General features: G+C 55.6%; 1 protein-coding gene across 3 annotated transcripts; it reads right to left on the reverse strand.

Annotated features, from left to right (window-relative positions):
• Nucleotides 1-128: 128 nt before the first annotated feature.
• Nucleotides 129-23,403, reverse strand: CELF5 (CUGBP Elav-like family member 5). Of its 3 annotated transcripts, none has more exons than XM_072357289.1 (13): nt 23,103-23,403; nt 17,939-18,021; nt 9,803-9,854; nt 6,057-6,185; nt 5,531-5,610; nt 4,627-4,773; nt 2,590-2,734; nt 2,331-2,477; nt 2,110-2,172; nt 1,941-2,024; nt 1,288-1,431; nt 1,016-1,180; nt 129-760 (listed from the first exon to the last, which is right to left on the reverse strand). In XM_072357289.1, exons 1-12 carry the CDS (start codon nt 23,386-23,388, stop codon nt 1,053-1,055), a joined length of 1,488 nt encoding a protein of 495 aa, XP_072213390.1. In that variant the 5' UTR covers nt 23,389-23,403; the 3' UTR covers nt 129-760; nt 1,016-1,052. The 3 variants fall into 3 exon arrangements, with proteins under 3 accessions (XP_072213390.1, XP_072213391.1, XP_072213392.1); XM_072357290.1 differs by having other exon boundaries at nt 142-760; nt 9,806-9,854; XM_072357291.1 differs by lacking the exon at nt 4,627-4,773 and having other exon boundaries at nt 142-760; nt 23,103-23,401.
• Between the last annotated feature and the right edge of the window lie 926 nt (nt 23,404-24,329).

Below are 24,329 nucleotides of genomic sequence, written 5' to 3' on the forward strand. Positions count from 1 at the left end.
GAACCGCCGGTACCGCCCGGCACAACTGAACCTGCCGGCACGATTCGTTCATCCGCCCGGTCGTTGTGAGGCGGATCCGGTGGCGCCATTAGGAATAAAGGGTTTAGTGAAGGCGGCGCTGAAGGCGGCACGAAGCACGTCGGTGTTGCGTATAAAAGTGGTATTTACAGCCGGTAAACGCGGACACCGGCACGAGCCGCCCCCAACCCCCCAGCGCACAACGACCCCCCCAACCCCCCCCGGCCGCGTGGGGAAGAACCACGTGACGGCGGCACGACGGGCCGGACCGGAACGTCCCACCGGGAACCGGCAGCGCGAAGCTCCGCGTCCTGCGCAGCCCGGGCGGCTCCGTCAGCGCTACAATCACCATCATCACCATCATCATCATCATCCTCCCGCTCTGCTGCCCGGGATCCCCCGGTCCGGTGAGGGGCGATGTGGGGCGGCGCTGCGGGTCCCAAAGGAAAAAGGTCCGTGTGCTTTCAGCCCAGCCGGGGAGTTCGGTCCGCAGCGCCCTTCGGAGGGGAGAGAGCGACCCGGAACCGGCTGCTGCTGAGGTCGGCGGCTGAGAGACCGGAGCCGCAGTTCTCCTCCTCCTGCCTTTAGAGCCCGCCCTGCCCCGACCCGTCCGGGCAGCCTCAAAATGTTCAGGTCCGTTCGCAGCGGCTGCTGGGCAGACACGGCAGAGGTAAAAACCCTTCGCTTCCAGCCCCTCCGGCAAAGAGTGGGACTGAGTGGGAAAGTTTGGTCCTGTGAGTCACTGCAACGAGAGGAAGGAGGGAAAGGACTGAAGGCTGGGACTGAAGGCTGGGACTGAAGGCTGCCACGGGTCTGTGAAAGGGAGACGAGGTGCAGAGGGGACGAGGGAGGGACCTGCCAGGCAGCCACACTTTGTTACCCGGATCCAACCCCAGGCTCACCCCCCCTGGCTGCCCCACACACCCACCTGGCCATCCAACCATCCAACCATCACCGGCCCTGACTTCCCACCCCAGGGAGCAGCCCCGGACTTTACCTGTGCTGCAGCAGTGACTCGTGCTGGCTGGCTGCTGTCAGTAGGGATGGTTGGCATCCTTGGGTCGTTTCAGTTGGACCTTCAAACGTTTCATGCCGATCTGGAAGCCATTCATGGCCTGGATGGCGGTTTGTGCACTGGATGGGTTGTCGAAGCTTACAAAACCTGAAGGAGGGGACACGTGCAGCCATCAGAGCAGCAGAGCTGGGGGTGCTGAGCACACAGAGCCCGGCCGGGTCGTGCTTCTTTGGCCTCCGGGCAGCAGCACTCACCAAAACACTTGCTCTGGTTGGTGGCGCGGTCCATGAACACCTTGGAGGAGATGATATTGCCAAAGGGAAGGAACATCTGCATCAACTCATTGTCTCCAAACTCCTGAGGGAGATGGTAGATGAAGAGGTTGCAGCCTTCAGGACCTGCGGGCACGAGGGCGGCGGGGAGGGACGAAGCACAGACAGCCCCAAAGGGAAAGAGAAAAGGGCTCAACCAGGAGCACGGCACTGGAGGAGACCCCCAGCGCTGCACTTCGGCCTCAGCCTCCCCTTACTTGTCCCAGCCACTCATCCAAAGGTTCTGGGGGCTCTCCAAGACCCTCTGCAGACAACGCAGAGACACACAGAGCTATCAGAGAGCAGATTCCCTTTTGCAGCTTGCCCAGCTCCCAGCCAGGGCTCTGTCCAGCTGCTGCTGTGCTGGAATCAAACCAGCCAAGGCAACAGCTCCGAGCTTCCCCATAGAGTATCTGTAGTACAGCTCAGCTCTGCCCCGAGCAGCGCACACCTCTGAAAGCTGCAGCTCTCACCTCCCCTGCCCACAATCCTGCAGCAGCTGCATCCCAGCCATGAGCTGGGAACCTCCTGCATTGCCACGTCCCAGCTCCGGGCTGAGCTGCCCACCCTGTGAGCCCCACAAGCCCCATCCTCACCTTCACGCTGCTGCTGCTGCAGGACGGGTGGTGGCTGCGGGATGCTCTGTGCGATGGGGGTGATGGAGGTGGTTGGGTACACGGCTGTGGGCCAAGGACACAGAACAGACCATGTACCCGGGGATGTGGAACACAGAAAGGCCCAGGGGAGAGAAGGGGGAGGCGGTACCTGCGTACTGCTGGACGCCGGTGAAGGCCGGGTGCAGGGTCTCTGCTACTGAAGGGCTCTGGGCTGCAAAGAAGAACAGCATCAGGAGCACAGCAAAGGGAGCCACGTGCACGGGGACTCCATGAGCCCACAGGGAGGGGAGGGGAAGCCTTTGCTGCAGGGATCGAGAGAGTCAAGCTCAGCTCTGAAGGGCTCCGGATGGTTTCCTCCCACGTTTATACCTGAATAGGGCACAAAGCCGTTGGTGTAAACTGTTTCCAAGGACGGATGGCCGTTGGGAAAGGGCACCACGCCAGTAAAGCCATTGGAAATGGGCGCCACCAGCCCCGGCATGGCTGTCGTTCCCAGAAGAGGCGGTGAGTGCAGCCCTGCAGTGAGAAGGAGATGCCGTCAGCTGAGGCCCTGCAAAGCCCACCCTCCCCGTTCCACCATCCAGGTGACACTGCTGAGCACGGGGCTCTTGTTTCTCCGAGCCCTCACCTGATGTCTGTGCGATGGGCGCTGCCGGCAGCCCGTTCAGACTGACAGCCCCGATCTGCTGGATGTGGCACGGCGAGAAGGCAACGCCGGGGCTCAGGTAGCTGCCGTGGGAGGTGGACAGGACGGTCGTCTGCTGCTGCATCAGCTGCAAGGCAGGGCCGGGCTGCTCAGGGTCTGCACGGCCCCCGGCAACCGAACCCCCCCAAGGTGATACACGGCCCCGGCAGAGCTGCCCCCCGGCGGGCATCCCTCACCCTGAGCCAGCAAAACGCGTCCCGAGAGCAGCGAGGTGCTGCCGAGACCCCCGAGGTGCTGCCGAGACCCCCGGGGCCATCAGCCTGCAGACACCGCTCCGCCTTCGAGCCCAGCCCGCACGAACCGATGCATTTCTTACTTAGGAGATGAATATTGATTTCCCTTTTCCTCATTAGCGCCTGTTTGGTGGCAGGCTCTGCCTGGAACGCGACCCGCATTCAGATGTAAATGTGCCACCCCAGCCTTCTCAGACGGCTCTCATTACTTCAATAAAATTACCTTAATGAGCCGTAAGAACCGAGGGTGGTGGGGGAGGCTCAGCTGGGAGCTCCGAGCCACCAGGAAACAGGCAGCGATGGCACCAACCGCCCCGCCGGCCCTTCTCTGCACCCATGCATTCCTCCGGGCCCTGCTTTCATCTCAATTCATGCCTGGACCCGACCTGTTGATGGAGCTGAAGCGAGGTCCCAGCTCACGTCAGAGCTCCCAGCCCTCACACCTGCTGGCTTTTGGCTGCTCAGCCCCATGTCAGGATGCAGCCCTTTTCTCTCAAGCTGTACCTGACACGTGCTGCCTATTTAATGCATCTCACCTGACCGGGTAACTTCAGACCCAGTTCAGCCTGGGGTGATGTCACGTTTCATCCCAGATACCTTTCCTTCAAGGAAAACGTAATTAACATCAACTAAAAGCATCCAGCAGAATCACGAAGTGAGGCCCTGGACGCTGCGGTGCCTCTTGGGGAGCTTTGGAGCAAAGGCTGCAGGGCTGGGGAGAGCAGAACGCTGCACAGAGCACCGGGAACGCAGCAGTGCTCAGCCTGCCCTGTCACCACCATCAGCTCAGCTCCCAGACTGCAGCTCCAGGGCTGTTCACCCTCTGCCTCCCTTATTTTGTGCACCCGAGAGCTGGCGAGGATCTGTCCTCGTGGGAAGGAAGGTTGGAAGTGGAATGGGACAGAAAGCCTCGAGTCGAGGGGAAAGGAACTGCAGGCAGAGCAGGAAGGTTAGTAAGGAATGGGAGAGAAGGGGTTCAGACACAGCTGAGGGGAAACGAGAAGCAGATAAGCAAGCAGCACAGCTGGGGTTTGGTTCTGCCTTCTGGTCACCACCGGGAGCTTCTGAAGAGTGGAGGTCACTGAGAAACAAGAGCCCAGAAAGGCTCCCTGCTCTCCCACTGCGGGCCACCCCAAGGTCGGAGGAGCAGCCAGCCCTGCCAGAGAGGAAGAAGGACGGCTGGAACACCTCTGGCCCTCCGCAGCCTCCTGCAAACCCCACGAGTCACACTGGCCAAGAGAAGCAGCTCTGGGAGCCACAGCCAGCAGTGGGGACTTGGTGCCTTCCAGAGTTTCATCAGAGAAAGAAAAACGTGAGGCTGTGCCCAGGGCTCTCCTGGAGCTCCAAAGCAAACTGAGACACGCTGGGCCACAGACCTGGTTCACAAGCCATGGCTGGCAAATATCACCCAGGAATCGTGGCTCTGAGCTGTCCACGAGATAGAAAGACATGGGCTCGTGCTCGACCTGTTCCCAGGCACCTCCACCAGTCTACATGTCAGAGGAATCCAGCCTCACTATGGAGCTCCCAGCTCTCTCCTGTCACCCCTTCCAGGAGGGAAAAGCACACAGGCTGCGCTGTCAACTGAGAAACTGGAACGAACCCCAGGTGCCAGGAAGCTTGCACACGGTTACAGAGAGCTGCCAGCAGTCTCCCAGGACAGGTATGGAGTTGCCCCACAGCCAGGAGGGCAGCCTTTCCCCCCGCCCCCCAACGTGATACTCACAGCCTGCGCATAGGCGCTGTATGGGCTGAACGGCAAGGTGAGAGATGGAGTGAATATCCCCAGCTGCCCCACCATTTGCTGCATACGACGGAGGGTCCTCTCCTTATCTGTGTCAGCAAACTTCACCACTAGACTGGAGGAAGCGCCCTAGGCACAGAGAGAGGAGACAGAGAGAGGAGGCCGGGGGGGGGAGAAGGCCAGGGGGCAGGCAGAGTCAGCAGTTGGGCAAGGTGGGATGGGCAGAGCAGGCAGCAGAGAGGAAGAGGTGCAGAAGAGCAAATATTGGAGTGAAAGTGCTCAGCAGCTGCCTGGAACCTGGACCGTGCCCTTCCCCATCCATCCATCCATCCATCCATCCATCCATCCATCCATCCATCCGTGTCCCACCCTTCCCCTCACACAACTGCACACACTTCTGGCTGCATTTACCACCATCCTGCCCACGGGCAGCCCCAACTCAGCAGGCAGAGACTGCGACAGGTCACATCACGTCTTGCAGTCAGAGGGCACAGCTGTGCTTACACAGCCCCACACCCTGCATGGGATACTCCCACCTACCCCAGAGGCTCCTCCACCACCTAAAGAGGACGACAGGGAGCTGCCCAGGCACTGCAGCCCTGACTGCTCGCACTGCTGCTCTGCTCTCAGTGGATACACAGACTCACAGCCTGATCCCTGGCTCTTTTTTTAGCCTTTAGAGGTAAAAGTGCTGTCACTACCGGTCTGGGCCATCAGACACACAGCAGCTCAGGAGGCAGGATGGTCCCCAAGGACAAGAGCATGGATGTGTGCGTGTGCCCCATCCTCACAACTGCATGGAGCTGGAAACTGGTCGTGGGCAGTGGGGGAGTTCCCTCTGGGGGAGAGGATTAGGAAAGGGGAGGTAGCCTGGCCTCATACTCACGGGCATTGTCTGGCTGCCGTGCAGTGCGTGGATTGCTGCCTGAGCCTCTGTGTGTGATGAGAACTTTACAAAAGCACAGCCTGGAAAGGGACAGAGAGAGCACAGGAGACGCAGTGACGGGACCGCCGTGGTGTGGTCACATCTCACAGGGCAAAGTGGAGCCCCCCCGAGACAGCGGGGAACGGGACGGCTCACCCCAAGCACTTCATTCTGGACAAGCAGGAAGGGTCTCACATCGTTCTTACAGTTGTGATGTCACCACCTCCACATCTGCCCCTCATCACCTCCCTACGTTCTCTATGCGCACAGAACTGTGGCTACAAACGTTTCCAACTGCAAACCCAACCTGAGCTCACTGATGACCCTGCAGCTCCTCGCTGCTCTCTGTCCCCATCCCTCCACTTAACTCTGTGTCCATCCTCCCCAGCCTTCCCCTCCCTGCCCACACCTGCTCTATGTGTTCCCACGAGGCAGGCGAGCACTACCTGAAGCAGGGAGAAAGGGCACGACACAGAGGGGTTCACACCTTTGCTGTTCCCATCAGGTCCACGCAGCACCGTACATTCATCAATGACCCCAAACGGTTCAAAGAGCCGGAGCACGTCATCCTCAGACTGCTGCTTATTTAACATGCCCACAAAGAGCTTCCTGTCCCCTAGGGGCAAACACAGAAACATCAACCTTCTATGAGGGACATAGTTCAAAGTAGGAGGACAGGGACACGTATGAACAAAACAGCCTCGTGCTGAAAACATTCCTGGCATGGAAGTGATTTGCTGTTGGCTGAAATGCATCTCGGGTTCTGTCTGATGGACCTTCCTGAGCTGCACACGCAGGAAAAGGGTTCTGTGGTGTCCCCTCTCGTCCCCTCCCTGGTGGTCAGCAACAGTAGCAATTCTCTGCTTGTCGCTGCTGTTCTTTCCTTTGGATAATCCAGTGCAAATGGCAATAACAAAACCTGCCTGGGCAATCAAACCCCCCGTGAGCAATACACGAAGTGCAAGGGGCACCTCAGGACACACAGCAGATCATCACAGGCAGCGTTCATCAACTGCAGCACCTCTGGCTTCTCTGCTTCCATTTCCTTCTATCCAACATCACTCTTCCCACCGCTGCTTTGTAACCAAGCACCGCTGCTTCAATGTGCCCTTCCTGCCCAGCTCAGCAGCGTGGCCCTGCCCCATCCATCAGCCCACACAGCCCAGCACAAACACAGCAGCATCCTCCCAGACTGCAGGGAGCAGCTATTCAAAGAGCACAGCGCCACCATCCCAGCCCCATCCCTGCTTCTGCAAGAGGCCGGTCAGGGATGGCTGCGTCAGCTCACGAGGGAACGCTGCCCCAGTGCCACAGACACACACGGGGAGATGTGGCCCACGGCGGGGTGCTGGGATGAGGACAGGGAGGCCTCCTTGCTGTGACAGGATCGGAGGGGCTGGCTTCAAACAAAACCAATGCAACGTGACGCACGTCGCAGCAAATAGAGAGGAAGCTGCTGCCTGTTTGAGTGCAGTGACCTGAAAAACAACAGGTCTCAGAGCGACAGCGCGGGCTGCAGGGGCTGTGCTGCGTGTGTGTGTGGTTGAATGGATGACACCCGGCACGCTCACACGGTCCCAGCTCCGAGGCACACGAGCACGCTGCCTTCCCAACGCTCTGCCATGAGAACGTGGGCAAGGAGTGTGCACGTGCCGCCTTCCCCTTGCAGAAAAGCAAGGGAGAGAACAGACCGTGTGCCGCACGGCTGCACCAGCACTGAGGCAGCATCTGCCCCCAGCCAAGGCTTGGATGAATGGATCCACTTTGGGCTGATGACTCATTTGGGAAAGATCCACTGAGACGCCGCCGGCTTGCCTTAGTCCTTGCAGTTTTGCTGCAGGTCTGCTGTTGTTTGGGAGGGTTTATTAACAGAACCATTTGGAAGCCTGGTTTGTATTGGTGAATGTCAGCTTTCCTTGCTTGAATTTGAAAGGAAAAACCATTTCCAGCTTCTCCGCCAATGCAGAACAGCTTAGAACCGTGCCACCCTACAGACCCGAGCTCTAAAGGCAAAAAAAACCCCACACATATTTGTTTTCTGAATGCTCAGAATGGGGTGAAATCACTCACGATGCAAGAACAGGATTCTTTCTTTTTTTCCCCCAGTTATTTTCTTTTCATGCAGCCCCATTCCCAGGATGGCACCCAGGGAAAGAACCCAGCGCTGTCGGGGCAGCCCATAGCAGTGAGCCATTCCTGCAGCTCCTGAAACCCCACAGCCTTCACCTGACGTCTGCTGTCACCACTCCCAGGGATGGATCCCAAATCAGCTGTTGTCCTGGAGTCAGTGCTGTGGGTCACAGCTCCCTCTGCAGCTCCAAAAGGACTCCCCTCCTGGTAACAGCACTGCCTCCTCCACTCATTTGTCCTCCGTTTCTCTCCAGATCTTGTTTTTCACCTTCTGATTGGCAATTTCCCCATACTGTCCAGCAAGCAGGAAAATTGTCTCTGATCCTTGGCTGTTGAGTTCCCATGGAAACATGCTCTGGGCGCAGCCAGGCAGATGGGAGGAGGGAGAGTGCAGAGCAGGTCGGGATGAAGATACCATGGGAACAGCCACGGGGCTGAACGCTGCAGCCACGAGAGAGGGAGCACACAGCCCTGCAGATGGAGGGCACCGGGCCTGCAGCCCCCAGCAGCCGAGGTTGGGTGGGGGGAGGCAGCTGTGGATGGGATGGGTCCCACACATAGGCAGGTAGGGTCCTCCCTCGGTAGGCAGGGGGGTTTTCTTGCCTCTAACACAGTGCTCATGGGCCAGCTGTCATATCGGCTTGGTGCAGCACAGAAACACAGACAAGCTCCTCTGCCCCTTCAGCCCATCTCTTGCTGGCCCTCCTGGGCTCACATCAGAGGCAGAAGGAGGGAAGAGCTGACACAGCCTGCACTGGGATGACAGGTCCTCCTCTGAATTCATGCAGGCAGCATGCTCTCCCTCCTCTCCAGCCCAGCCCAGCCCGGCTGCAGAACAACCACCGCTCTGACATTTCCAGGGAAAAATGAATGTTTGCAATATAAATATGTGAGGCAGAGGAGAAGATAGAAGGGATGAGGAGTGATCTCCTCTCATATTTGGATTTCATGGGCTCTGCATGGGCTTGAGGCTGAGATTCCCACTTGGGAAAAGAGCAATCCCAGCAGAGAGGGGAAGCGTTGGAGGCTGAGATGTCTCACCCAGACTGCATATCTGAGTCCCTCATAAATAACACTAGAAACCACTGACCTATTTCTGCTCTATCTGAAAGCATCAGAGGTGTTAAATTCCAACCCATTTTGGGGTACCAGCTGTTTGTATGAGAAGCTGAGGTTCTTCTCCAAAGCAGCACACCTAACAGGGAATGGCTGGGAATGCAATGCGGACACAAAGGGGCAGAGCTCAGTCCAAGCCAGGTGTTGAATCCCCCAAGAAAACAGCAAAACCACAGAATCTATTGAGAAAAAAAAAAGACTCGATAAACTTCCTGTTTTTTAAAGGAGGATCACAGAGACAGAAACACACCCAGCTGTGAAAAGAAGTACAATAAAATACATCTCTCATTTCTGCTGGGGCAAAACTGCTTGGAAATGATCTGCTTGGAAACAACCCCTGAAAATCCCAAACAAAAGTCTTCTGAACCCAAACACAGCACGCAGGACACGCTGCCCTGCAGGAACAAATCATCTCATGCAGATCCTCCCCACCAGCAAACTGCTTTCAGAGGCAGCAAATGGAGAGGCAGATGCAGGAACAGAAGAAGAGACAAAGCAATGTACCAGTAAGACAAGGAAAAGCAGCAAAACATCCATAGATCTGGACAGGGCTGGAGCTGCAAACCTTCTCCACCCAGAGGAAGTGTCTGAGCTCCTGTAAGCTCCCCATTCATTTAAGAAATACTCTCCTGTTCTCAGTCTTCCAGCTCCAATTTGCTCATTAGGTGCTGCTCTAAGCGAGCTGCTTCCCTGCAGGCTGCCAGCTCCTCCATCTCAGCCTTAAACTCAGGCTCCTTCTCCTCCAGAAGTGCTTCCCCATTGCATGCTATTTTCTGCATTGGCACTTAGGCCCCAGGAGCAGAGGGGCTGAGCCAGCCCAGCAGCCACAGGTGAGCTGCAGGCACGAGAATCAGCCACCCTAAATCTGTGCCACATACAAACACCCATTCACACAGACTGCAGGGAGGGGAAGGTCAGGTCAGGGCTCTGCACCTCTCTGCTCCCAGTCACAAAGCCACCAAAGGAGGAACAAGGAGAGATGACAACTACCTCCACGGCTCTCGCTGTCTGCAGGTTTCACCTGAATCGGGCGCGCCATCTGCAAGAGAAAGAGACACAGAGGGTTAGAGCACGGCCCGCATGGCTGGCACACAGCGCTCATGGCACCGGGTGCTCCCTTCTGCCTGCTGTGAGGGGCAGGAGAGCAGCAGAAGGGAATGGAGGCATTGATGGCAACCCAGGAGAAGGGACCACGTGGACTTCAGAGTTCTCGAAAGGAAGCCAGGATGTCCTGGAAATACTCATCATGCACAAACTTCTGCTTACCTCTCTTGCACCCATCAGCAATAATTCAACCAGCAGCAATAGCCAGAGCTCAGCCCACAGGACATGAGCACTCTCCAGGTAGCACAGACAGCCCGACCCAGGAGCACCTGGATCAAGTAACCCACAGCTTTAACTGGCTGACTTGCAAACCGTTTGTCAGCTGGATGGTACAGCATTGCTGTGTCCTATGCTGCCCAAAAAGGGAAGAGAACTTGCAGCTTCCTCCCCAGGCTAGCAGGATCCATCTGAGCTAGAATGGCCTCTGAGCACTGGTGTATGAGGCAGATGTCCACACAGCACATCTCACTCCATGTCTCACAGCATCATTCACAGAGGCAGACAGTGACTTGAAGCAGTGACATTCACAGCACAAAAACCACCAGGAATACTGCAGGTCAAGCAATGCTCTACCCTCTCTTTTAGGAAAGAAAACAGAGAACAAAATCAGGCCTTTAAAGTCACAAACTGAAATGTGTTTAGAAGCCAGCATGCAAAATACACGCTGCTGTCACAGCGTGGGCTGGGTAGAAAACCAAAGCAGAGCCCATATTCACAGCAGGTGGAGGAAATCTGCTGGGTAACCCAGCAGCTAACAGGACAAAGGTGCCAGCCAGCAGGCCAAGCTATAGCTGAGCATGGGGGAGCACCAGTAGCAGCCCAGGGTCACAAACTGACTTGCACAGACTGGTGGATCTCAGGTGGGATGAAGCCAGAGCTGGGAGCATCCCTGGGTTGCACTGTCTCTGCCTCCAGGAGCGAGGTGGGATGAAGAAGCTGTCTGGCAACACCCCAAAGAAAGGCCACTTCAGTAGGCAGCAATGCTGGCTTCAGCCCTGTCTGCCAGGACTTGCTGTGTCATTCAGGGCAAAGGAAGAGGCTGAGGATCTCTTTCCTGCTCTGGATCAACTGCACAGATTTACAGATCTCCCAACATCCTGCTGCGCTGCCAGGCAGCCCCAGCATGTGCGGCACTGGCACTCACCAGGCTCTGAGCTGCAGCCGAGGACCTGGCATCTCCTTCAGCCTGCGAGCTCCGTGCGATGTGGGGTAGTTCAGAAGGAGGCAGTGGGATTCTGCTCCAGAAAGCCCCAGATCTCCTGGCTGAGATGTGGCAGCTCCTGCAGCCTTGGGTCATAAGGCTGGGCCGGGCTGAGAGAGGGCAAGCAGCCCAGATGTGTGCCTGGAGGAGCTCTGAGCAGAGCCAGGAGGAGTGGCTCCCTCCCTGCCTCTCCAGCAGCATGGAGAAATAGCTTCATCTCTACCCAGGAAGCAAAACCAGGATTAAGCTAAACAGATGGGGAGGGAGATGGAGGGGCAGGCTCAGATCTCATCTCCTATGTGGAGCAAATTCATTGGGGGGCAGGGAGGGAGGAAGGGATGCTGCTGAAGCCAAGAGCATCACCCCCCCCCCCCCGCACGGGTACAGAGGCACCCGGGGATGCTGGGGCTGACAGCCTAGGGCAAGGAGCCAAAGCACGGGGGAGGGAGAGGGGGTGAAGGAGGGGGCTCGGTACCTGGGGACAGCTCACCCATCCCCTCCCCCAAAAGGGCTGTCACTCCAGTTCCAAGCACCTTGGGGAAAGGAGGTGTCGTCATGGAAACGGTTATTCACCGCATGGAACCTGACATTTGTGGTTGCCATGGAAACCAGCTCTTGGGGGCATTCCCTCCGCTTTGCAGAAAAGAGACATTTTGGTATGATCTCCGGGGAGGGGGCCCCCTCCGTCCATCTGTCCACCCCTTCCCCCTCCCCAGAGCCTGCAGGGCCCCAGCAGGGTGAGTCCACAGCACGGCCACGGCTGCAGGACTGCAGAGGTGCCAGCACTGATGCCAGAGCAGCACCACGGGCCAGCAGCTGTGCCAGCCTGCCAGCAGTGCGTGGCTGCGGCAAGCTGAGGCATCCTAGGGGAGAGCGAGCTCTGCACCCCATGGCTGCAGCCGTAGCTTTTCCACACCGAGGCTTCCACAGGCAGGACCACGGCTTCAGTCCTTCCAAGTCCCACACTGCCATTGAAGATGAAGAAAATACCAAAGGCCTCTCAAGCAGAGATGTGAGCCTACAGACACAAAGGGAGCCCACACAGCCACTTTAACTCATCACCAAAGGCTTTGGAAGTGTCTCTGTGGTGTCCAAAAGTCGTACACAGGTCTTGGCCAAGTGCTCTGTGCCCAAAAGGAAAGGGACAGAAAGGGATGGGGAACAGGAATGCACAGAAAGGGCAGCCAAACATCAGTTCTTCCGTACGAGGAAGGTACTCAGAGGCAAGATGGTGGGCAGGTCGTGCTTTCAGTCTGAACAGCAACTAGAGGTGCACATTCCTTCATCCTCCGGTCACCACCTCAGGCTGCACAGCTCTCAGGGACACCTGAGCCCACAGCAGCCAGGTTTGCATGGGCCTGGAATCGCAGCCAGAGGCAGCACATGCATCACTCAGATCCCAGGTGATAGAAGTGCGTGTGCACAGCCATGCATGCCCACCCCACACAAACATACATGAACACACGTGTGCCACACAGGACAAAGAAATGATTTATGAGGCTGCGCCCGCCTCACGAGCTGAGCTTAATTTTTCCTCATTAAATTATTTAGCTGGGCATTAAAATTTAACCTATTTGTTCATTTCTGAAGAATATCATGGGCACATTTCACACACACCAGCGGACCCACACGGACCAGATGCCCACCCCTCATCCCAAAGCTTCTCTCCCTGCTTTGCTTCCCAAACCCACATTCAAAGCAATGCCTGCAGCTCAGCAACCCAGCAGCCACATCTGCCAGGAGGAGCAGCAAGCTCTTGCTTTTGCTTTTTGAGCTCTTGCTTTTCCAGCTTTCAGACTGCAGATTGAGAGAGACAGCCCCCACGGACGACAGGGCAAGCCTCTCTATTAATTAGGAGTTAAGTTATGTAGAATAGCCCCCCAGGTACAATGCAGGGGAACCTCACAGTGTTAAGTGGGTCAGAGGCAGAGCGCATTAAACACATGATGCAGGCTGGCTCCTCTGGGACTTCAGGAACCAAAAGGCATCCGAGGCCATTGGCAGAATGAGGTCCTGGGATTTCAGGCTTTGTAGGTTGTGGGCTGGACCTCTGCTGGCCAGTTAAAGATGCCCTGCACAATGACTGGAATCAATTCTAGCTGTGCAACCAAAGTTAAATGCTGGTTTGCTCATCTGAACTCAGCATCTGGTGTGGAATACAGACAGTGGTGAGCTGGTACCCAAGCCTCCTGCTTGCTCTTTCCCTGGTGTGCTGGTGTCCCTTAGCCCTGGATACAGGACCTGCCTTCATGGGGAAAGGGAAGAGGTCTCACACAGCAACGAGCAACATTAGCAATGAGCAGCACTCCAGCACAGCTCTATGAGCTACTGAAGAATTCAGTCCAACTCAATCCCCATCCAATGCCACGCAGGAGACGAGGATGATTTTTAGAGCTGTGCTCCAGGTGGAAGAATCCAAGGGACATGATGATGGAGGTGGCATGTGAAATCCAGAGCCCAAACCACTCAGCAAGCAGCCACGACACACAGGCATTGGCTGCTCTGCATTCCTTCTCCCTTAACACAGTCAGCTCTCCTTGTCCCCTCTCCAACTAGCACTGCTCTGGGAGCAAGGCAAGAAGCTTATTGCTGTGACTCAAAGCCTTTGCATCTTCTTGATAGCCCTGCAGAAATGACAGCACCATTACTGTGCATTAGCATCAGACAACCAGCAGGGAGGTCAGCCCAGCAGAGCACAGACAGCCCTGCCACGTGCGTGGCTTTGGCAGGCACACATCATCAGTTCAGGCTCCTGGGATCCACAGCCAGGCTGCTCTCACAAGGCTCCTTCCTTGGTGTCTCAGAGCACCACGGAGGACGCTGGATGATAATCCCCATTGTTCTGCTCTCTTCTTGTCATCTGAGCTCAGTGCCAAAGGAGCTTTAAGGTGAGAAAAGGGAAATGCCAAATGCCCCAAATGTTTTTGTACAGGTGTAAGGACAGCAAGTGTGCCCTTGGCAGCTGAAGGAAGAAAACTGGGCCCTTCAGCAGGGACAGGCAGGGCTGTCTACCACAGACACCCAGCCAGGATGGCGACGTTGATTCTGTAAGGAACCCAGAGATGCCCACAGATCAGCAGTCCCTGTCCTGTCCTCATGGGTGACCTCAGCCTAGGAGATGTCAAATAGGAACAGCCTGGGAGACAAAAGCCATAGCTCTGTACGACGAGTCAAGAGAGCCCAGCTGTGCAAAAGGCAGCAATATCTAGAGAGGATGGGAGGGATGGATGGGATGTGCCTGTGCACAGGACAGAACCTGCATGTGCATTTCTGAGCAGCATGTAGGAATGGGTGCTAATCTTTAATTTCTTTATCCTTCCAACTCTGTGGGCTGCAAGCAGCAATGTTTGCCTTGGCAGCTCGCTCTCCCTCTGCCTCTTCAGGGTGTGTACTTCGTAGGGCTGCTGCCTTGCCTTGCTGTTAGTTTTCAGCCCCTTGAGCCAAATCTTGGATAGAACGAGCATTTGCCTTCACCTCTGCAGTGAATGGGCACTTGTGCTGCTGCCTGCCCAGGGGCTGCTCAGCCCTGGTGCCTTCACATCGCTGCCATTTCATTGATGTGGCCTCACATGTTCTCTGTGCTACTGACTGTGTGGCTCCCAGGTGTGTCTGCTGAGACTGCACCTAGCAAACCTGCACTGGGAAAAGAGAAAATTCTCCCCCCTGCTCTGCCCAAGGGATCAAACCACAAAGACCGCTTCAAACAAGTGAAGCCCAACATCAGCCCCCAAACAACGCTCAGACCCCACACCGCATCCCTCAGCACCGACCCCAGTGCAGCCAGCTGCAATACCCCGTCCTATTCACACAAAGAAACCATTTCACACATCCTGCTCCACGTTGGCTTCGTGCAACCGCTTGGACAAAAGAGAAGGCGAGAATGAGATACCCTGAGCTCCTCACCAGCCCCTCTCAGACACCTGTGTTCCTTCATACCATCACGTGCTCTGGATGCTGAGGCAGCCCACGTCCTGGCAGTGCAGGCACAGCCTGCCCACAGGGATGCTCTCCACTCACTGCTGTGTCTCTGCATTAATCCTGATGCCCAGCCATGTGAGTTACTGCTGCTGCATCTCAACCTCTGGTGCATTCCCAGAGTCTCTCTCTGCTCTAGTGCTGCTGCTGGCCGTAATTTTCCATTCCCGTGGCCCTGCATTCCCAAGCCCTGGCTGCATCCATGAGTTCCTTCCCTGTGTTTCAGTGCCCCCACTGCTGCTCTCAAACTGCCCGTATTCCCAGCTTGGATCAATACCAATTTCTGCCACTTACTCGCCTACCTTTCAGCAAGCCCTTCTTTGTTCTGCATAGGAATAAAACAGTAACTGTATCTCGCCAGAAGAATTACTCTTTAAAAAACCCTCCCTCCCCTTCTCTCGCTCCATTCTTCCTTCCCTTCTTCACGAGCAATTTTACGTAATTTGCAACTGTCTCCCTGCGAATGAAAAGCGACACAAAGCGCTTCTGCGAAGCACTGAAAAGCTGCCTGCTTTTCCCTCAAATTTCACTTAGCAAGAGGCTTTAACTTGGTGTGTGATCACTGTGTGTCATTAATAACCTCTCCAGCTCCTTTCAGAACTCAGCAAAGTGAAGGCACAATCACGAATCAAAGGCATGGGTTATTGAGATATAATATCATCTCACTGAGCAAGGGAGGAGCGTGCCAGGGAGCGGCGAGGAGGTGAAACGCTGTGCTGCTAGGCTGGTTGGCAGCTGAAGAGGACAATAGATTTAAGAAGGAGCACGAGGAATTGGTTTTCTCTCTGCATTCCAGATCCAAAGAATCTGCTTCTGTTCGGCCTCCTCGGGCTGCTTGTCTTTCCTCAAACCTTGCAGACTTTACCTCTCTGTTCTAGGAAGCTCCATCATTCCTTATCCCAGGGGAGAATCTGTGCACTTGTTACTTCCAGACCGGACTGGCAGCAGTTCTGATGACAACACAGGTGTTCTGTTCCTCTGAGCACAAGTTTCAGATAATGCAATACGCAGCTGACAGCCTCCTTGCTTTACACCCTCAGTATACTAACGCCTTAGGAAAGGGAGTGTGAACTGAAAATCTGGCTACTTTCAGAACAAGATGCTAAACCTTACTGTCCAAAACAAGCTATTTTGAGTTTAACACTTGGATTCTATTTAGCTGCCACTTATTTAAAGATAAACAGACGAAATAAAAACCACGGCGCAAAGAGAATTTCATCCCCAAAAGGGAGAACTTGTCAGAAACACCATAAAAGCCAACAGAGACCGCGGTGACTACTACTGATTTATACAGAAAACCTACAGTAATCAGCAGCCATTTAAGAGCTCAGGACAGCCACGCTGCAGGCATGAGACTGCTGGAGCAATGTGGCAGCGATCCTAGGGCTGGCAGCCCTCGCATCCAACCCAGAGGGCACAGGTAATACACGTGTGGATGTAGAGCAAACCCAGTGATAGATGGGGAAGAGAACCCAGCAGCCCTGCTCCAGCTCACCTCAGGTCAAGCGGCCCATGTCCATGCTAAGGTCAGCTCTGCCCAAATCAGAACAGAGGTCTGTTTTGTTCTGGTGGAGACCATCTCTAAATGACCAATGAATGAAGTGGTCAAATGACCTTCTGCCTTCTCGTTCACAGAAGGAATTCCCAAAGGAGGAATGCAATGTGATAAAGCAAGATGCTGCCAGCCTGAAGATCGACAGCTCCAAATACAGCACAGTTCATCTGTATCTTAATCCCCAAGCTTAATTACAGCACGTTGCTCATTAACTGTCTCAAGATTCACATGTTTGGAAGCACTCAGCCAGCACACACTGCATTTTCTTACACCTCCCTTCACAAAATAAGCCTTTAGATCACCACATCCCAAAAGGAAGAGCTTTGCACTGCTGCTTTCAGCACTACCCCATGCATGGCTCTGTAACCACTGACAGCACAAACACAGCAGAACATGCAACAGATTCCCAATGCAGGCATGCAGTAAAACTGAGATTGCTTTGAATGCGCTGAGCCCCGCAGGAATAACCTGTCAGGGTGTCTCTAAGCCTGGGCAGGAACGTGGCTGTGTCACACTGCTGTACCATGACTCATCACAGCTGCTCCTCCATCCTTCAGCTATTTCTTATAGACTGCCCGCCCTGCCTGGGACCACTGCACACAGCAGATTGCACAGCATTAACTCAGATGGCAGCTGAGAACCCGGCTATCTGCACTCTGCCCCTCTGCTGTCCTCACATAACCTGCAACTGTAATGACTCTATCAAGTGGCAATCAAGATAGGCACATTTTCTGGCCCTCTAATGCTAACACAGATCCACAGGAAAAGTGAGCACAGATACACAAACAGGGAAATACGTGTGTGCATGTAAAGGTCTTCAGGGGAGCTGGGAGAGGGGAGGGGAGCAGTCTGGACCTGCATGGGTTAAAGAGGAAATGTTAAGGCTAAAACTTTCTAACCCTTCTCCAGAGACCCCTGGTTTACATTAATTATCCCATTGCCTTGAGCACTCACGGCCTCCTGTGAGCTTCTGTCTACAAGTACCCAACTCCTCCACCTACTCAACTACAAATGAGTCTTTCCAATGCGTTTGCTCAGCCCTCTCAGCACAGTGAGGGAACTGCCCAGTCAAAGCCCTCACACCGCACAGAAGCAGGAATGGCAGTGATTCAAAACTCCCAGCTCACCAGCAGGTCCCAAGGAAGTTACACAGGGCAGCCTTGGTAGGACAACAAAGAGCAGCAGCTGGGCCAAGAGCACTCCTCTTTCCCAAGCCATTTTAATATCCCTGTTCCCCCCCCAATAACCTCCTGCTCGCCAGCCCGTGGTACAGTGTGCTGGGACTTACCCCTGGCAAAGTCTTCTGTTCATGCAGCGCTGTCTGGGCTTTGATGGCAGAGTCTCTGGCACAGTACGTGAGGAATGCACAACCTGCAGTGGACACAGTAAGCTCAAGTTAAACGTGCAATTGCAGATGCACACCGACACAGTATTTCTCTTTGGTAACAGTAGGTGACCAAGGTACCTAAACACTGGCCTGTGCCAGCAGATCTGCATTCCAACTGTCCTGCTAAAGATGGAGTGCCCAGAACAGCCCTTGTGTGAGACACGACTTCTTCATTAGCGGAGGGAGAGTGGAAGGTTTGCTAATTAAAGGAGCAAATGTTATGAAACCTAGAGGTACTGCAGTCTCTAGGGAAAAAGGCAAAGATACAACATAAAAGGCCCTGCAGGCCTCATCCGAGGTCTGTTACGCTGTGGAAAGGGGTCTCAGGGAATCATGTCAGTCTGAAATAGGTGTTGAGCAAAGTAAGAAACAACAGGAGAGCAAAATGCAGAACAGCACTGCCTGTGGGAAAAACAGCCCAAGACACAAAGAACTGAAGGGTGCAGGGACCAGCATGGCTGGTGAAATCAGTCACAGAGCAAACGCATGTGAGATTTTAGGCTGGTACAGAAGCATCACGATCCAGCCCCATGAACCCTGGAAAGCCACAGCAAGACAGGCTTGGCTTTCTGTGCCATATTCCCAGCCATGCAGTATGCACACACAAGTACACACACCCGTGATGGGGGAAACAGCAAAGCGTAATGCACTCTGCAAGCACTGACTGAGGGACGTAAAGCAGAAGGAAAAGGCCAGATCCTGACGTTCTCAGCCAACGTCTGACCAACATCTTAGCCTAAAACTGGAACCTGGGATGAGGGGAAGGATTGTGGTCCCTCCAGGAAGAAAAGGGATCGTCTCTGGGTGCTCTGATGCTCAGAACAATCAAATGAAACTAACCAAAAGAAGAAAAATTGGCTGATTATCAAGAAACGCGTCCTAGCAGAGGGGAATTTATTAGACTGTGGAATGATCTCCCTGGGGAAGTGCCTGGAGCTCTGTCACTTGAGCTGTTTCAGATGAGGCTGGGAAAAGCGCTGGAGAACAGACTCAGATGCTGGAATGTGTGTGACTCCCTCACTCATCCCCCTCCTATTCCCTGCAGCATTTCCCATCCTAAGCAGAAGCGAGATGCATCCCTTCAGCCTGGCACTGAGTGCCAACGTGTCCAGGGCTGTGCTGGGCTTTCAGATGCATCGGTACAGCCCAAACAAAGCCTGCTCCTCTGCCTCCAAAGTCACTTCAGAGCCCTATAGATCTGATGGTGGGCACAGGACGAGGCCTGCACAGAGCTCTCTCCCTCTGCTCCACAGTACGGAACGTTTTTAGGCCATGTGGAAGCCAGCTGCTCAAGACAATCCCAACCCATGGCAGCAGGATTATGCTATTCTTCCATCCCAGCTCCCAGAAATTGCTGCAGCTGAGCAAATCATAGCCGTCCTTATGGCTAGAAAATCAAAGCAACGCAAAGCCACCACCCTCCACAAACAGCACACAAGTATTAGATGCCTCTAACAGAGGATTAAAGCTTCTTATTGCCCGGGTTTGGAACTGAGAATGCTGCACCAAGGCCAGACGTGGGATCCACAGCTTATTTAACAAACACAGCAGGGACAGGAAACATGCAGGTAGTAAAGGCAGCCCAGCCCCACTGTGGGGAAATGCACCACTTTGCTTTCTCTCACCCCTCCAAAGCACCTGTGTAAGCACAGGACCCAAACCCCATTTCTGACACGCACAGATTTAGAGGCCTGGCTGCCAAAGGTCCAGACACGCTGCTACTGCACAGAGACCTCACAGGAGGCCAACTCTGTCCTCCAGAGAGAGCATTTATTGATGACAGTGCTTTGCTTTGCCACCCTCTGGCACCTGCTCTCCTTCGGCTCCCCGTGCGTGTGACCATGAGTAATTAGTTCATTAAACCTTGCAAAAAGATAAACAGGAGGATGGACTTGACCAGTCGTTGGCCTTCAGAGGCCGGTCTGCAGCACAGGGACAGGAAGACAGCAAATACAGCCAGAGGGCAGGAATTTAGGGAGGCTAAGCACTGAAAGAAACGGGATGGTGAAGTGAGCAGGAAACCTGCTCCACAGGTTGTATGGATACATGCCTACCAGGTGTCTGAAATGCACGCTTCCTTCCCATGACTCACAGCTGAACCTTGGGACCACACCACGTGCAGGTCTCACACCTCCCAGCACTGGATGCCCCTTCAATGGACAGATGTGCATTTTCACCACACTGTGGCTTTGCTTCCAAGAGGCAATGGGATGCACGGCCCTTGGCTAACTGCAGGGGTGGCTGCACAGCTTGTGTGAGCACTGCTCTCTGAGAACCGCGCGTAGGCTGAGCTGCGTCAAACTGCTACCTGCCCATCCACCTCCCACAGCCTGCAGGAGGGCTTCCAGCTCCCTGCAAGCAGAACCCAGCCTCGTTCCATTTGCGAGATGCTGCAGCAAAAAGAAGCTACCTCCAAACCACACGTGGACTCTGGGATTTCAGTCCCTTCGGATCCTATACGTTACTCCAGACATCAGCAGCCTAAAGCCTCGAGTAAAAAAGGCTGCCAGTTTGCAGAACAGAGGACCTTCCACATTCAACTTAGCATTTAAAATCTTGTCAAACACTACAGCAGGGGAAGCACGGAGTCAGCAGGCTGCTTATCTTCAAGCCTTCAGAAGCCGAGTCAAAACCCAGCTGCCAGTGAAGCACAGGAGGCTGAGGTTGTTGTTGCCCTTTGGAAAAGCCACTCACCTGTCTCCAGATGCCCCCTTAAAGGGCTGCTCCTGTCCTGCCATTCCCCAGCAGCCGAGCTCTGTATCTCACACTACAACCTCCCTGCTTCCTCTCCCACAGGCGTTGCTAGGAAATCCATCCACGAAAGCACTCCTTGTGTTTTACCCAATCCTGGAAACTGGGGCCAGCATTTTCTTCTCAATTCTCGCTGCTCAGAGCCCTCTGACCCACTCCAAGAGCCTGCTCTAATAAACACCTCCCTACTCTTTCTGTAGAGACATTAGCATTAAGGAAAACACTGCCATTAACATGCAAATGTACCTGTGATTAACACAAATAGAAACAGTGCCTCATAAATAATATTAGGGGATTGGAACAGCACCAACTACCAGTAGCCAGGTAACTGAGACCATTAATAGACAGGCACTACCCAAAACCGTGTCGTAACCGAGTTCATGTTTCCATCTGCCTCCTCTACCTCCACAGTTCACCAGGTCTCAGCACAGGTGAAGAACAACCTGCAGGCTTTGGTTCTCAGACCCAACTCACAGCTTGCTGCCCCTGGCTGGGTACAAAGAGCACCTTTTTTTTCACCTTTCCTTCCATCCTGAGGCAGGAGGAGCTGAGCAGCTCCTGGTGTCGAGCTGCAAGGGGCTGCAAGAAAAGCTGATGGCCTTTGCCAGCAGTGCTGGCCTCTCAGATGAGTGCTTCTCCCCATTCTGGAGAAGGAAAAAGCAGATGGAAGACGTTTGTGAGCTGTCAGTTGGATCTTGCTGCAGATCTGGGAACACAGGGAGAGAAAATATTTCAACCTACCAAGGAAGATGATGGTTTCTGTACGGTGCAGGGATTGGTGCACAGGATCTGCCAAAGCCTTCCACGGCCCTGGGGATGCAAAGCCCTGACCGAGTCCCACTGCTAACCCTCTGATAACACAGGGAGCAAAGCAGCTCCTGCACCAACACAGCCAGACCCAGCGAGATGGAAGGGGAACACTGGGGCCAGAGATGCCTAGATTATGCATCTGATTTCTTCCCTCTAAGTGGCTGATCTCTAGAATATGGCTCCAGAAACATAACCACAGACCACACAGTCTATATTCAATAAGCCACCTGCAACGAAATGTGCCATCAGCTCGTGCCTTGGGCCCATTCTCTTCCCTCCAGCCTTGAAAGCTCACTGCTTACTGCCAGTTGGTCACAGGGCTGGGCTCTGTCCTGTGCATACAAACACAACATCTTGGTTCCAAGTCCCAAGTCACATTTACATCTTTGGCTAAATCTAAGCCAGCCCAACTCTGCTAGGCTTCCATGAGGAACTTTTCTATTTTTCCACTGGGGTTAGATTAGACTTTTTGCTTGGAAATAAACTGATCTTTCCGTGTTCCCTTCCCCTCCCTGTTCAGTACAGAAGCACTGGAGGTGCCGCGGTGCCCAAAGGGGTTTTTTAAGTTTTCTCCACAACAGGAAGAAACCAAAAGCAGCAGAGCTGGATGCGACTCACACTCCTTCCAGCACCACATGACCCCTTCACAAATCATCTGAGGGCACAGCTCCCCAGGCTGAGCGCTGACAGCTCTAAGGGTACTTACTGTGGGCTCCCTGCAGGTTCGCTCTGAGCGTGCCAGGGAGTGGAGCTGAGATCACTCCATCAGATGGCACAGCAAATGGGCTCTGTGCATTCCCACTCAGTGCCCGAGCAGTGGTGACTGTAAGATCCTAAACACCTGCTAAGGGTGAGCAGGAACCGCTCCACAGAGGGAGCTGACATGCAGAACACGACGCCTATTCAAAACATGGCTTTCAAACACAACAATTGTAGCTAAACAAGCCTCCCCAAACTTTTTTTGCATCTACTAAACGTCTTTCAGCTATCCAGCACTCAAGAAGGCCCCTCTCATCTCTCGTAAAGGCCACGGTAAATAGCACACCGACTGCTAATATTCTTTGTTACGCAGACTTTACCATTGCACTGCTGTATCACAGCCAGGGAGGGCTGAGAGCACAGGGAAAACCGCTGCCTCTGTACCGCGGGATTCCCGACCCGGCGCCTCCGGCCGCGACCTGCCCATCACGGGCCGTGACCCGCACACCGACCCTTTGTCACAGCACTCCGCGCACCGGGCCGGCCCGGCTCCCAGCGGGGGCAGCCGTGGGGCCGCAGCACGACCCCGTGGGGCCCATCTCTCGGCCCCGACCCCATTCCCGCCCCTCGGTGGCGGCTCGGGGATGCCGACCCTCGCCTGAGGAGGGGGAGGGAGGCAGAACCGGGGGGGGGGGGGAGTAGGCTGCGGAACGCGGGGGTCGCGCGTGGGGTGGCCCCGCGGGACCCACGAAGAGCCGTCCCCGCCTGCAGGCCGTGCCCCGCCGCGTGCCGGGGGACCCCTCACCCTTGTGCATGCCGGTGTAGCGGTCCTTGAGCACGGTGAGCTCGTAGATCTTGCCGAACTGCTCGAAGAGCGGCTTGAGGTCCTTCTCCTCCAGGTTGCGCGGGATCTGCCCCACGAAGAGCTTGATGGCATCCAGGTCCTTCATGCTGTCGGGCTGCGCGGGGGGCTCCGCGCCGCCGCTGCTGCTCATGGGGGAGGCTCGGCGCGGCGGCGGGGGCTGCGGCGCGGGCGGGAGCGGCGGCGGCTGCGGCTGCCTCCTCGCCTCGCCCTCGCGGAGTCTGGCCATGCCCCGCGCCCGGCGCGGCTGCGGGCGGACGGGGGAGGCAGCGCGCCTGGGAACGGCCCCGCCGCCCGCGCCGCCGCCGCGCAGCCACAAAGGAGCGCGCTATGGCGCCCCCTGGCGGCGCGCGGCGGCACGGAGGCGCTGCGGGGCACGGCGGGGCGGCGGCGGGCGATGGCGCTGGCGGCGCCGGCGGAGGAAGCGGCGCGGAGCCTCTCCTTCACGGGGGAGAAAACCGCGTTTCTTCCGAAACAACAGCTCGCTCTCGGCACGGTGACGCGAGGCCAGGCGGGCTGCGGCCCTGCGCCTCCATCCCCTGCCGGCCGCACGCACACCTGGCTGTCCCGCACGGCCCTCCCCGCCCCCGGCGCACAGCAGCCCTGCCTTGCTCCGCTCCTTCCCGGCTGTGGATCCCGGCAGGCCCCGCTCAGGCCGCGCCGGGTGGGGTGCAGCCATGGCGGAGCTGCTGCCGAGCTCGGGTGGAGGCCGTGAAGCAGCAGAGGACAAGCAGCACCGTGGGTTCACACCTTTGGCACATGCCGTAGTACACAACGAGCCCTAATAACCAGCACAATGAGCCTTAATAACCAGCACGGCTTCTCCACCATGGGAGCAGGAGTTGGGCTTGGACAGCAGTAAGAGCAGCCCTGCCTGCACACAAAGCTCCATCTTATGGCAATGTACCGATGAACGACCATCAGGGCTGACAGCCCCACAGCCTGACTGTAGGATGACCCGAGGTGAGCAGCAGCGTCACCCCTCAGCAATCACACGGAGCCAAGAGCTCTGCACAAGGACTGCCAGCTTTACAAGCAGTGTGAGCAGTGTGAGCAGTGTGAGCAGTGTGAGCAGTGTGAGCAGTGTGAGCAGTGTGAGCAGTGTGAGCAGTGTGAGCAGTGTGAGCAGCCCGGCCTCGTGCCACAGCACAGCAGCACACTTGTGTTGGT

The sequence above is a fragment of the Excalfactoria chinensis genome, chromosome 26 (assembly GCF_039878825.1).
Source record: "Excalfactoria chinensis isolate bCotChi1 chromosome 26, bCotChi1.hap2, whole genome shotgun sequence".
In the NCBI taxonomy this organism is placed as follows: domain Eukaryota; kingdom Metazoa; phylum Chordata; class Aves; order Galliformes; family Phasianidae; genus Excalfactoria; species Excalfactoria chinensis.